This window comes from Plutella xylostella, chromosome 8 (genome assembly GCF_932276165.1).
Source record: "Plutella xylostella chromosome 8, ilPluXylo3.1, whole genome shotgun sequence".
NCBI classification, from domain to species: Eukaryota; Metazoa; Arthropoda; class Insecta; order Lepidoptera; family Plutellidae; genus Plutella; species Plutella xylostella.
The window spans coordinates 7,265,685-7,278,855 of record NC_063988.1 but is presented as its reverse complement, the minus strand read 5'-3'; the positions used below and the strand labels follow the sequence as shown (position 1 = coordinate 7,278,855).

The 13,171-nt window shown below is 34.7% G+C and overlaps 4 protein-coding genes across 10 annotated transcripts; 2 read left to right on the top strand and 2 right to left on the bottom strand.

Annotated features, from left to right (window-relative positions):
• Positions 1-127: 127 nt before the first annotated feature.
• On the bottom strand, positions 128-5,881 carry LOC105393370 (proteasome activator complex subunit 3). 5 transcript variants are annotated; one of them, XM_011565114.3, is made up of 5 exons: positions 5,706-5,881; positions 5,245-5,397; positions 4,328-4,540; positions 2,102-2,317; positions 128-1,375 (listed from the first exon to the last, which is right to left on the bottom strand). In XM_011565114.3, the coding sequence occupies exons 1-5, from the start codon at positions 5,724-5,726 to the stop codon at positions 1,232-1,234; spliced, it is 747 nt and encodes a 248-aa protein (XP_011563416.2). In that variant the 5' UTR covers positions 5,727-5,881; the 3' UTR covers positions 128-1,231. The 5 variants fall into 5 exon arrangements, with proteins under 5 accessions (XP_011563416.2, XP_011563418.1, XP_011563417.1 ...); XM_011565116.3 differs by having other exon boundaries at positions 5,245-5,376; positions 5,706-5,879; XM_011565115.3 differs by having other exon boundaries at positions 5,245-5,382; positions 5,706-5,876.
• Positions 5,882-6,045: 164 nt separating this feature from the next.
• Positions 6,046-7,529, top strand: LOC105393372 (histidine protein methyltransferase 1 homolog). The gene is made up of 4 exons (XM_011565117.3): positions 6,046-6,191; positions 6,403-6,642; positions 6,806-6,972; positions 7,107-7,529. The coding sequence occupies exons 1-4, from the start codon at positions 6,131-6,133 to the stop codon at positions 7,512-7,514; spliced, it is 876 nt and encodes a 291-aa protein (XP_011563419.3). The 5' UTR covers positions 6,046-6,130; the 3' UTR covers positions 7,515-7,529.
• LOC105393373 (pyridoxine/pyridoxamine 5'-phosphate oxidase) lies at positions 7,501-9,222 on the bottom strand. 3 transcript variants are annotated; one of them, XM_011565118.3, is made up of 6 exons: positions 9,155-9,222; positions 8,790-8,884; positions 8,481-8,637; positions 8,272-8,371; positions 7,872-8,131; positions 7,501-7,786 (listed from the first exon to the last, which is right to left on the bottom strand). In XM_011565118.3, exons 2-6 carry the CDS (start codon positions 8,869-8,871, stop codon positions 7,621-7,623), a joined length of 765 nt encoding a protein of 254 aa, XP_011563420.3. In that variant the 5' UTR covers positions 8,872-8,884; positions 9,155-9,222; the 3' UTR covers positions 7,501-7,620. The 3 variants fall into 3 exon arrangements, with proteins under 3 accessions (XP_011563420.3, XP_011563423.3, XP_011563422.3); XM_011565121.3 differs by having other exon boundaries at positions 9,015-9,156; XM_011565120.3 differs by lacking the exon at positions 9,155-9,222 and adding an exon at positions 9,019-9,127.
• Positions 9,223-9,384: 162 nt separating this feature from the next.
• Positions 9,385-12,558, top strand: LOC105393375 (signal recognition particle receptor subunit beta). The gene is made up of 5 exons (XM_011565124.3): positions 9,385-9,620; positions 9,742-9,908; positions 10,985-11,124; positions 11,471-11,602; positions 11,896-12,558. The coding sequence occupies exons 1-5, from the start codon at positions 9,518-9,520 to the stop codon at positions 12,104-12,106; spliced, it is 753 nt and encodes a 250-aa protein (XP_011563426.3). The 5' UTR covers positions 9,385-9,517; the 3' UTR covers positions 12,107-12,558.
• The last annotated feature ends 613 nt before the right edge of the window (positions 12,559-13,171 follow it).

Sequence of the window (13,171 nt, the reverse complement as noted above, 5' to 3'; positions counted from 1 at the left end):
TAACTCTCGAAATAGCTGAGATAGGTCCTCTATTGATTTTTATTCAGTGAATGGGCAATGGGCATGCTGTTCCTGTCTCATCCACTTCCTTATGTTCTACATTATATGACTTAAATAAAACAAGAAGTATGTTTCCACATTCATTAAAAATGAATTTAATTTATTAGCAAATTGGTTACATTTTACAATGTCAAGTTTAAACATTGACTGTTAGCCAATCGTGGGTAGTTGGGAAGTTTTTAACTGTCAACTGACTCTTACATAATATAAGTCTATAATAATACCATAGGCACTTTACAACTGAAATTTATTTAAAAAATAATCCATTTAAAAAATATAAAATTAAAAGGGAATTCAAACAGCAACAACTGTTATTACTTCTGACAAATCGAACTTTCGCGGTAATAGAATCAAAGATATTTGGAATTATTAATGTCTTCAGGGATAAACCTAAACCTAACGGCTGTAGTTTAAAAAGCTTATTTACTCAAGGAACGGTGAACTTATCACTGGTATCTATTCATTATTATAATATGTATTTATTTAATGTGTAAGAATTTCTTCGTTTGAAAATTCGAGACAGACTTTAGCTTCACAAAACTACAGCATTGAACAAATCTGTTTTGTACCCACTAGAAAATATTTAAAGATAATAATTATACATAAATAGAAACCGGGAGGAGCTTTCAGTGGCTTTTTCTGCATAACTTCAACAAGGGCCTCTTGTCATCAGAGCCTAGCAAACTAACTGAACCTTACAAAATAATCTCACTTATTGACGAAAATATAACCGTGACGCCGTTGTAAATAGAGCTTTAACAGTAGTTATAATATTGTGGCACGTAAATATCCCCCAGAATGGGCGTTTGAAACAATAGAATTGATATGTGAACACATGAATCAATGTTGGATTTACAATGTGGAAATTACCGTAAATAATGAGTGAATATTAATGCATTGATATTGCAATGCTAAATCAAGAATATTGCTTAGTTAGATATGCGGATACTATTTGTCCTTTAAACATTCATTTAAAAAACACTTTTACTGACATTATTGCTTTTAACAGCACAATTAAGCTTAACCCTAAACAAGACCCATACTCTCAAAACTCTGTCCACAATGGCTCACACAAACACAGATTTCTAGTGAATAAAAAAGAGACTTGCCATTACATAACGTTATCCTTACAACTGGATGTGACTAAGTAATGCGCTAGTATTAACTGGCTCTAGTATAGAGACTCCGCATTGGAGGAGCGGGGCTTCTTGATCTTCTCGAGGTTCTTGATGACGATGTCGTGCAGCGAGCAGTAGCGGTTGCGGATCTCGCACATCACCAGCCACAGAGACAGGTACTCTTTCTCGTCCAGCTCCTGCGAATATTACATTTTGGGTTATTGTCTGCACTTGTACACTAACAAATATACCTACTACTGTTCGTTCAGAAGTGGCGCTTTGTTTTGACAGATGTTTAAAGCTTTGATAACTCTTTAACCATTTAAAGCATTATCTCTGATCCCTGAGTGCTATAGGCTGTTTTTTATCACGAAATTCCTTCAATAAACTTTTTAACCCTAAGTTATAAATCTAAAATCATTCATTGTGAATGAGCCCGTATCAGGGTATATGGACAAATGTATGTATAAGTAGGGAATTAGTGCATGATTGATTCTATACTAGAGATAATTTGTTATTGGTAGTCTGCCATCTCATAAATCACGACTAATGATCAATCTATTTGTGCGCGGAGATCTGCACATGTCAATTACAATCAGCCACTACCAAGTGGCAGAATGAACTGACACGGAGGGGAAAGGGCTGAACAATACATTTTAAAATATAGCATAGCATGAGTCCTATAATGTATGACTAAGGCAGATCCTTATGCATGGTAAATAAAGATTGCTTTCTCTTAAAAATAACAAATGACATATAAAATGTATGGATTTTACAGATGCCATAGGACTCATGCTATATTTTACAAAGTGTAAAATATTTATATATACAGGATGTTGCAAAAAGGGTATACTAAGCCGAAACCTTTTTTGCAACACCCTGTATAGTATAAAAATTTCAGAGTTCTGTACACTGGAACTTACTCTGACTGCTCTCCGGTAGTCATCAATGTGTGGGTATTTCGCAACTTTCGACACAATTTTCGCTCGTGAGATGAAGTACCGTGAGATTTGGTCGAAGAAAGCGGCCGCCTCAGACTCCACCGACTGGATCTCCGCTAGTGTGTCCTCTTGTATTGATACGCCGAAATTGTTTCCATCTTCAATTTTGGGAATCATAAAGGAGATCCACATTTTTAACTGAAATGGAAACAGATGAAGTCTTATTATAGTTTTTTGTGGCAGTTGAGAAAAGAAAATGCAATTTCGAGTGGACAATTCCCACATGGTTCCCACTTATGGAGGCTAATATTTTTTTAATCCCACTTGTCATAAATATGCTTATTTGATAAAAATTATAATAAACTAATGATAATAAACTTGATATCATCCACAATGTAGTGTTATTTCATAGGATTCAGATTTGAATTTATACATAGGTATTCTATCTATTCTATTCTCTGTGGCGGTGTAAGTACCTGCACCTGGCTCTCTCGAGTGGAACCTTTGTGCATATCCCCAAGGTCTAAACTGCCTTCCTAAGCTCGGACCATTTCCCACCACGCTGGTCCACTGCGGGTTGGTGGGTTCACATATCTAGATGTGCTAAATCTAGATATGCAGGTTTCCTCACGATGTTTTCCTTCACCGTAAGAGCGATGGTATACATTGTACTTAAGTTAAAAGAACTCATTGGTACATGTCAGCGCCGGGATCGAACCCGCATCTCTTGCGTGAGAAGCGGGCGCTTACCCGACTGAGCTACCACCGCTCTTATACATAGGTATATTTTATTAGTTTTAAATGTTACAAATAGGGGTGCTTATCAAGATCTCATCAAACCACTTATCAAATAAGGTATTGAAAAGCTTAAATTATCTATTTTGGATTGTAGTATAAGGGTGAAATCGCCAAAATTTGTACATTTTTTGTCCATTTCTCTTGGTTGCACTAAAACCTACTAAATGTGAAAAATATAACAACTTCATATAGAAAATTTTGGTAAATCATATTAGTAGAATAAGTAACGTATTAAATTATTTGTATTTTATCATATTTTGTACAGTGGTTATTGAAATTTACATAAATTTAAATCTTAATAAAAATATCATATTTCTTTGGTTATGCTCTTTGTAACAGTATTTTTTTGTATAAAATAGTATTAAATCTAAATTATTTTACTGGCATCACCACGAGCAAAAGTTTTTTTAGAAGTGGCGTTAGTGTCGCGTCTCCGCCATTTTGTTTGTAGTCGTTATCGAAGTTATAGTGAACTCGGAAGAAAAAAGACTTTTCAGTGTTCCTCTTTGTAACAACCGACAAATTAAGTTAAAGGAAAGTATTTACAAAGTAATTCCTGCACGTAAAATCATAATTTCAGTCTGTTTACTATGCAGTTAGTCAAATTTTCGGAAAACTAAATCCAAGTGTGTTAAAATATTTTTAGCTTATGAACGTAAGAATTTTTGTTCCATTTTGTTACAATTTTCTTTGTAACGTTACAAAAAGGAAAGCTAAGGGCACATTCAGACTGACAAGAATGTGATGACATTTTTTAAACGAATAAATTACAAAAACATATTAGTTGTACAGAAGTTTAATTTAAATTATCCTAACTAGTGTTACCTAATACCAAAATAATTAATAATTCAATTAATAAAAAAAAAACCTCATAAATATAAATATTTTTTAAATATTTTTGTTCAAAAATTACGAAAGTAGTTCGTGTTTTAATTATTGAATAGGTACCGGTCAAAATCATAACCATCCTTTTCGCTTCGCCGTAGTGCTGATTAAATAAAAATTGTTTTATTTATTCATAGCAGTGTGATCTAGTCCGTATAGTTCCTTTTTGTAACATTTTTGTAACGTTTCCCTTTTGTTACGTTTTTGTTACGTACAAATTTTGGCGATTTCACCCATAATGTACTTTTTAACCATGCACTTTACTTTTACTAATTAAATGTTAAAGAACTGTAAATTTTTCAAAACTTTTTCATGCAGCATTTGATAGCCAAAGGCTATCTATTCTTTATGGATCTAGTTTTTGTAGCAAGCCTAAAAGACTTTATTGATGTTGAATAATAAATAAGTAAGCAATGCTGGATCATACAGTGTTCAACTTCTTTCAGGAATTCAATAAGTACTTACCTTGGCCCGAGAGATATTGGCATGAAGAAGAAATGAAAGAATAATATACAAACCACTTACCAAGTTAGAGTCTTCAACTAGCTCTCTGATATGAGGTTTCACAAGATGGATGAGGTCACTGAGTGGCTTATTGCATGGGACGCTTCCATTTGGCAGAGCATATACTTTTGTTCCGTCCACGGACACTGGGCTCAGATCAGAGTCGACTCGTGCTCTCTTGGAGTTGGGCTCAGCGGCGGCACCTACTGGTGGTGGTACTGGAATGTTTAAGTCCTGGAATGTATGAATTAGATTTATTCAGTATCAGACTTAAATCTTTTAACAGGCAGGGGACAAAAATTATCATCGAGACCATTGAGTTAAGGCAGAAATACAATGGAATGCATACACTTCTACTTCTTTCTGCCTTATAAAGGCTTAATAGAGCTGATGTTAGGTAGTGAATGGAGGAGATGGTAAAAAGTGTGAGCCAATGCTGAGCTTCAACTAATGATCATTCTAGTATAGCAATCATTTTTCAAGAGAAATTTATTCCACTGTATGTTTGTTGAAAGAGATTCAGTTTTTAATTCAGTAATAGAATAACACATAATGTGACTTCATTAAAATGATAAATCATTCTTTACACTTCTGCAAGATATAATTATAACAGTTCTATCAGTTATATCTAAACAATTTAATATTATATAACTAACGGGTAACGGGCGCTGCGGGCTAAAATACAGGTTATACCTAGTTTAGCAGCAGATGCTACATTACTTGTCACAAATAGTCTCATTAGTTAAGTTTAGTTGAAATAAGGATGTACTGTGTGACAAATGTATCCATTTTTCTGTAAAATAAATATTTCATATTTCATTTCATATTTCATATCATTTTCATACTTGGCACAGAACACATAAGTTAGAATGTATCTGTTAATTTGCAGCATACATTATTTATTGTTAACTCATGTACAGGACTAATATATTATTTACCTGGTGGACATCAGCAAACGCTCTGTTCTGGAAGTTGGGTGTTTCTAGCAGTTCATTCAACTTTACAATCTTTTCAGGGAAGCCCTTTATAATAAGATGCTCAGCTTTCTGTTTCAAAGAATCCTTGTAGTCCTGAACCTGAAAATATTGACACTGAAATTTTCACGAAGAATACCAAAATAATTATTGCGAAATTTGAATGAGTGATCATGAAATGACACCCCATGGTCAAAACATTGAGGTTATATTGACTCACCATAAACATTGGCAATATTAAGACTCATCACCACAGCAAAACCATGGAAATGAAAGAATAATGGGCTTAATATACGATAATTCTAATCTGAATTGAGTCGTTATACATTCAAACAAGCGTAACACGCCTTTTGAGTTGTAAGTTATCTACTTGCTCATGCTGGAACAAATTTGTTGGATATTCTAGGAAAAATTGGCCACTTTACCTTCTTTGCTACGTCCGTCATCGTAAAACAGTTTTATTGATGTGCAACACAAATAAATAATACAATATTTCAAATGAAAAATGTGTAAAACTATAGCTTTACAAATTTTACAATCGCGCTACTTGCGTTGAATTTGATTTGATTTGATTATTCGAAGATTCTTTCGTTCAGTTGCGTTCATATTTTAAATTGTCGATCACAGATTAAATTCATCGATTACGTTATTATTCTGAGAACAAGGCCTCATAAAAAACCGATATTTATCGACAACATCGACATATTATTTCACAGAGTACGCTAAGAATGACGTAAATGGCAAACGATAGGCTCTCTAGTAATCTGTGCCTCAGTGCTAATCTAAACAAAAACATTTATTTCTAACCTCAAAAAAGTTTTATGAGGGTTAACAAATTGAATTAATCATAATGACATCTTTTAAATTTAACTTTTCAGCAGATGAGAAGGAAAACACTGAAACGGAAAGCAGTAAGTTCAGTTTATGTATAATGTCATACAGATTATTTCCCAAAAATAAAATTCAGTAGGTTACATCGAAAAGTAGATGTTTCAGCATTCGAATATCGACGATATTAGAGATGTAAGTGATTGATGAGAGAAATTATGAGTATCACAAAATTATTTAAGTATACAGTTTATCCAGTTTTTTTGTAATGATCCTGATTTTTTACTATTTCAGATACAGTAAGTGCTCATACTGGTCAAAATATTAAATGGCAAGAAAGTGAAATTGTGAAACCAGACACGCAAGTTAAGAATCTTGATACGATTGCTGCACGCGCTAATATATTTGTTTTCGAAGATGTAGAGATTGGCCATATAATTCCAAGTACCGCCTTATCCTTAATTGATGAGAATCAGAGTGATATTGTAGCCGCAGAAAGTCAACACAGTGATCTCGTCACAGGAAAATATGAAGGTTTTTTTTTCTGATCTAGAATAAACACTTACGTCTGTAATATGCAATCTACATAAAGTGATACCTACCCTTTTAGGGCTTGATTTTGATTTATTTCATCTTATCACAATAATTATAACATCCAGTAGCAGTATTGATATAATTATTTTGTTTTTTTTTTCAGGGGGACTTAAGATTTGGGAATGTACCAGTGATTTAATTGAATATTTAGAAAATCATAAAACTGAAATATCACTTAAAGATACAAAAGTACTTGATTTAGGTTGTGGAGCCGGATTAGTAGGAATATATGCCTTTTTAAATGGTGCTAAAGTAACTTTCCAAGACTATGTGAGTAATTATACATATCACCCGAACACAAAGATTACCTGATTTACTTATTTTTTAATGTATGTAAAGTGGCAATTATGCACAAGGTCATGAAATCAAGAGTTACTAATGTTACATGTTTTTTTTTATTCCAGAACAAAGAAGTACTTGAACATGTCACTATACCTAATGTTCTTTTGAATATTGACGAAGAGGAGGATCGTGAGAAACAAATAGCTCAGTGTTCATTCTACTCTGGGGATTGGGCTTCATTTATGAATATATTGGAAGAAAGTGAACTATTCAATTTTATTTTGACTTCAGAGACAATTTACAACTCTGAAAACTATGACAAATTAATAGAGCTCTTTTTAAGAAGACTAAGCCAAGATGGAGTTGTATTTGTGGCTGCCAAGACATACTATTTCGGTGTAGGTGGAGGCACTAGACAGTTTGAAGAATGTATCTCAAAAAGTTTAAAATTAAAGAGTGAGGTTGTTTGGCTTAGTTCTGGTGGGGTGAAGCGAGAAATTTTAAAAATAACTAGAATTAATACTAATTAAAAATATATTTCATTTGTAACTTATATCTATTTATTTAAGGGAAGACATTTTTACTTCATTGATTTGTTCTATATACCTTTGATCTCCCATGATTAGTTTCAAAATATTACGGTGACAATCTTTCAAAGACCCATCCATCCTCTCCTTCGTGCAAGAGGTTGCCATCAGCAACCTCACCTTCTTTGGGCTTTCTGAATTTAATTCGGTCATGAAGCCGGTCTCGTTGTCCTTGCCAAAACTCAACAGCTCTCGGTCGAATAATATAACCACCCCTGATAAAAAGAATTATGTACATTGAATAAACATTTGAAGCACACATTCATACATATTATTAATATTAAAAACAATATGACTTACCAAAATTCTGGCTTGGGAACTTCTTTACCAGGAATCATATAGTCAGCTTCGAGAACTGCTTCTCTCTCGCACAGAACATCTCGTGATTGTATTGGTGTACTTTGAAAGCTGGCACACGCGGCTATCTGGCTAGGAACTGGTCTAGAGTGAAAATATTTTTCTGACTCTTCCTGACTCAGTTTTTCAACATAGCCTTCGATCCTGACCGATCTGTTCAGTATTTCCCAGTAAAATGTAGCAGCAACATTGTTATTGGCTTCCTAAAATATTAATTCAATGTTTACATTATGTGGTTGTAGACTGACTAGCTGACGATGATGATGATACTGAAAGTGCTTGATATTAATTCAGTGAGCAAGGATGAAAATAAAGAACTTTCAGTCCAAACTAAATATCTTACCATTTCCCTGGCCTTTCTACTTCCATAGTTAGTAAAAAACTTGAAACCTTCCTTGCCATACCCTTTTAATAAAACAAATCTTGCTGAAGGGTATCCATCCCTGTAAAAGGAAATAGAAGCTTAATTTAATCGTATACTTAGTTAGGAATCAGTTACCCAACCTCTTTTAGATTTAGTTGAAGCATAGGTACTTAGGTAAAAAATCTTACTTTGTAGCTGTTGCTAGGCACATTGCATTAGGCTCCAGGATTTCTTTTCTTGTGCATGCCTCTTCAAACCATGCCTTGAATTGGCCAAATGGTTCTTTGGAAACAAGATGTGACTCCAAAAATGTTTCACTCTTGTCCTTATATCTAATGCGCATACCTAAATACATATAATTAAATTAAACATTGTAGTTAGGTAATTTTGTAATGTTAATTTATGGTAAAAAATTAAAAAGTAAGTAGGTATTAAGTACAGTTAAATGAATTCATATGAATGTAAAATGAAAATAAGCTTAACTACGCTTAACTTACCTCCAATATCGATGCTCATTCTGCGGTAGTTAATAAAAGTTCTTGCAGAAAATAATGCAGCGGTTACACCCTTCACTCCCATGCGAATAGCCGTTCTAAAACAGTTTCTCACATTAACTATCTTATTTAAGTTTACCGTACGTATCTAATTGCGTACTAACACTAATTAGTGATGAGAATTTAAACATCTAGAACAAATAAGAACAATAGATAAAGATTTATTACCTACTTGGTTTGCAATAAATTTTAGCCAAAAATAATTTACTGCAAGTCTTCGTGAATATTATATTTCTGATACGGTTGAGGATGAAAAATATACTTTATCAAGTTGTTATCTCTTACAAGCAAGATTTGGGTATACTTACACGTAAATAAATGTTATCAGTGTTCTCACTAAAATAGACAACAAAAAAAAACCTTAGAGATATCAATACCAATGGCAATGACATCAATCAATGACTTTACTTACTGAATTTGACAGCTTGTGAGAAAACATCGATATCGATAGATCTATCGGTTATAACCGGTTTTAATAAGGTAGCTTTTTGATAGAAATTTTGATCTGTGATGCGAGTGTCATTGAACTCACTCACTTGACATTTTCCAGTCTCTTGTTCTTTGTTTTTGTACAATCTTTTGTATGCGTTGGCAACAACGTGTAACAAATCCGTATTGTTTATCAAATAAAAGTTATCTTCTTTACAATTTCGTCATCAACTCCTTCCAAAATGGAATCTGAAGTGATTAAGGAGAAAATCCACACTGAGCCGATGCTGAACGATCCCCGCTACATAACCTTACTCAGTGTCATCGTCCTTGTTTTCACACTTTGTAAGTATATTACTGAATTCAATCACACTATTACTACTGCAATCCATATCTAAACCATAGCAGACTTGCCCCTAACATGACCCACTAACCAGATTAAGCTTACATTTTTTCACATTGTCAGTATTCTGGTGGTGCATAAGCCGGCGGCGTCACGTGCGGCGAAGCGTGCTGCTCGCGGGGCTGTCGGACTCCGGCAAGACGCTGCTGTTTGTGCGCCTCGCCTACTCGCAGTACCGGCAGACCTTCACCTCCATGAGGGAGAATGTCGAAGACTTCGTCGGAGCCAATGTATGTACGGTGGCCTGCGCCTAAAAGTATACAGGCGGAGTTTTTAAAATAGCGATCCCTGATGATGAAGGGACCAGCTACATCTGTTATAAATCCGGGGACGTGTTGTGTGTGATGTGTATAGCAGTGGTGTTTATGTGGATGTGCTTGAGCAGCATGTGAGCTTGAGATCGCTATTTTAAAAACTCCGCCTGTATACTTTTAGGCGCAGGCCACCGTACATATTATTGTAGCTCTTTGTTCTTATGTGGGTTGCTGTTAATTGAGTTTGTGAGCTGAGTTAAATGGAAACCTATTTGTGGCAGAGTCTAGCGTTAGCTGTATGTCTACTCTATTGTTTGGATTAATCCATATAACATGTCTAGCCTATGCCTGCAGGCAAACTAATAAAAAAAGTCAAGAGTCTGTTTTAGACTTCCATTCACGGTTAGGGTTCGAAGTATCGGCGTCCGGTATCGATACCGAGTACTCATGTGGTATCGAGACGAGGGTATCGATACCGAAAAAGTATCGGTCCAAAAGTATCGATACTACTCAGTATCGAGTACTTGCGAAATAGTTAATTTTTGTACCTTCACCAGCATAAAAATCTTCTTTTCCATTGCATTTTGAAAAAAAGTTTTGGTGATAATAGCAAATAAACACAAAAAAAATGCAAGACTCTGAGGTTTTAACGGATTGATTTTGTTTTAAGATCTTTTATGAAGGCCTATCATATTATAATGTGACGACAATGTACTCGATACCAGCGATTTGTGTATCGAGACGAGGGTATCGATACCGAAAAAGTATCGGCCCAAAAGTATCGAGTACTCAGTATCGGGTATCGCGAACGAAAGTATCGATACTTACTCGGTATCGAAAGTATCGTTCGAACCCTATTCACGGTTCTTTGGAATGAACCTCCTTTGCAGTACAGTACACTACAGTTTTACCTAACTTATATGTATTATCTATGCAGTAGTACTGGCAGTTACACAGTTACAGTTATGTTTAAAGTTATAAAGAAGTCATCCTCTTGAACAGTAGTCTATACTTTTAAAATTTAACCCAACAAAAATAATTTCAAATTTCAGAGTTCACTGAAAATTGTTGACCTTCCGGGCCAGGAGAGGCTGCGAAACAAGTTCTTTGACCAATACAAGAACAGCGCCAAGGGCATTGTCTATGTTGTGGACTCTGTCACCATTCAGAAGGAAATCAGAGATGTTGCAGAGTAAGTTATTTTTATTATAACATTAATACATAACTTCATGACTGACATACCTACATTGTTTGTATGTACAGTCAGCTGCATAAGTAGCTATACACTTTTGTACCTTGTAAATCTAACAAACTGCCTATCCATTCTATGAAACATTGATGGTTTGCCAGTTTGACAAGGTACAGAAGTGTATAGCTACTTATGCAGCTGACTGTAAATGAAACTCAATAATAAATATTACTGTATCCAGTCTTCTATGATTACAAAATTACACTTGATTACAAATACAGCAAAGACTGAAATGTGAAGAAAAAAATTAACTTCAAATAATAATGTGTAATACTTAAATTATTTCCAGATATCTGTACACAATCCTGTCGGACCCGGTGGTGCAGAGCAACAGCCCGCCCGTGATGATCCTTTGCAACAAGCAGGACCAGCCCCTCGCCAAGGGCAGCCAGGTCATCAAGAGTCTCTTGGAAAAGGAAATGTAAGATATTTATTTAATGATTACTATAATTTACTGTGCTAGTAGTCACACACAGTAAGATTTCAAATTAGATGAAACATTTACACCAACCGTGTTTGCTTAGAAAATTTAGTATTAGTATGCAGCAGACAGTAGTGCTGCCAATAAAGGTCCTTTTCAAAATCTGTCTAATGCATTAGATATTACTATGCATTACACCATAAGTGGGACCTATACTACTCTCTCGAGTCTAGACAGAACCTAGTAGAATAATTGAATAGTACAGTATCTAACACCAACAATATCTTTTACAGAAACATGGTAAGAGTAACAAAGTCAAACCAGTTGCAATCTGTGGACCCGTCCCAGTCAAACAAACAAGTGTACCTTGGCAAGTTGGGGAAGGACTTTGAGTTTGCCCACTTGAGCTGCAAAGTCGATGTAGCGGAGAGTTCAGCTAACACTGGTGACGATGACACTCCAGCTGATGTCAAACCCCTACAGGATTGGATCTCAAAACTTTGATTTTAAATAATTTACTCATTTGCATTTACTGAAACTGCTGAGTCAAGATTAGGAAAATGTATGAAAATAATGTTTAAAAAAAGTATTTTTTGTACTTATTGAAATGCTCAGCTGCTTTTTAAATTTAAGGGTAACGTTCGTTATCCCAATGTCTTGATCTTTCTTCCGTGGGAATGTGAGTTTTCTAATAAGATTTGTTATGAACAAAATAATTTTCTCATTCCTAATGCTTTTATATTCTGTGCTGACAACACTGTTGCAATTTAAAACTTATAAAAGAACTATCATGACAAACAAATCTATTACAATGGAAACATAATAAGGATACAGATAAGTTGGCATGCCAAATTGGCACTTATCCCCATGTGATATACAAGTGTTAATGGACTGAATATTTTTTATGGTGTGTTACCTAAAGGTAAAATAAAGTTTGTATGTTGGAGTTCCTAAAATTTTCTTGTTATTTACTACAATAAGAACACAGTTTCTATAAGTCCCCACAGTTGCCCGAGCACAGGATTCGAAACCTCCGTTTACGTTGCGTATCGTCAAATGTCACTGTCAAAATGTAAGGCAAATTTGTTAGTTCCAAAAGTGGCATTTGTTTTTCCATGTTAGGTGGAATTTCACCAAACGCTAAACGTATTTAGTATGCTGTCATACGTCTGTCAGTTGGTACAAAATGTATTTAAAATTTGATTTAAATACGTTTCGCGTTTGGTAAAAGCGACCCTTCGTGTAGATTCGAAAATAGTATCGAATCCTATGCTCACGCCTCGCTTCTCTTTTGTCCAGTCAATGATTGGGTACCACCCCCCCGGTAAAACTGTCTGAAGACTCGCAGGTGAAGGATGGATAGTGTGAATATATGTAGAGTTATATGAGTACATAGGTATCTATTCAGATATACATATAAGTACTATTTAAATTAAACTTAGGTATTACGCGGTCATTAAAAAGTGCTGCAATATGATGAAAAATGCAGTGAATTTGGTAAGTAAGTCGATTATTCTTAGCCTACAAATATCTAATCAAAGCATTTTCCCGCACTGTATGACTAAAATG

Excerpts from the sequence above, each read along its gene's own strand:
- LOC105393370 (XM_011565114.3), bottom strand. The coding sequence starts at position 5,726 with ATGACGGACGTAGCAAAGAAG. Across the intron at positions 5,398-5,705 it reads TGACGGACGTAGCAAAGAAG|TGTCAATATTTTCAGGTTCA; the intron begins GTAAAGTGGCCA and ends TGAAAATTTCAG. Across the intron at positions 2,318-4,327 it reads TAGTTGAAGACTCTAACTTG|TTAAAAATGTGGATCTCCTT; the intron begins GTAAGTGGTTTG and ends TTTCCATTTCAG.
- LOC105393372 (XM_011565117.3), top strand. The coding sequence starts at position 6,131 with ATGACATCTTTTAAATTTAACTTTTCAGCAGATGAGAAGGAAAACACT. Across the intron at positions 6,192-6,402 it reads AAACACTGAAACGGAAAGCA|ATACAGTAAGTGCTCATACT; the intron begins GTAAGTTCAGTT and ends TTACTATTTCAG. Across the intron at positions 6,643-6,805 it reads CGTCACAGGAAAATATGAAG|GGGGACTTAAGATTTGGGAA; the intron begins GTTTTTTTTTCT and ends TTTTTTTTTCAG.
- LOC105393373 (XM_011565118.3), bottom strand. The coding sequence starts at position 8,871 with ATGGGAGTGAAGGGTGTAACCGCTGCATTATTTTCTGCAAGAACTTTT. Across the intron at positions 8,372-8,480 it reads TGCCTAGCAACAGCTACAAA|GGATGGATACCCTTCAGCAA; the intron begins GTAAGATTTTTT and ends TTCCTTTTACAG. Across the intron at positions 8,132-8,271 it reads GTAGAAAGGCCAGGGAAATG|GAAGCCAATAACAATGTTGC; the intron begins GTAAGATATTTA and ends TTAATATTTTAG.
- LOC105393375 (XM_011565124.3), top strand. The coding sequence starts at position 9,518 with ATGGAATCTGAAGTGATTAAGGAGAAAATCCACACTGAGCCGATGCTG. Across the intron at positions 9,621-9,741 it reads CGTCCTTGTTTTCACACTTT|TATTCTGGTGGTGCATAAGC; the intron begins GTAAGTATATTA and ends TCACATTGTCAG. Across the intron at positions 11,603-11,895 it reads AGTCTCTTGGAAAAGGAAAT|AAACATGGTAAGAGTAACAA; the intron begins GTAAGATATTTA and ends TATCTTTTACAG.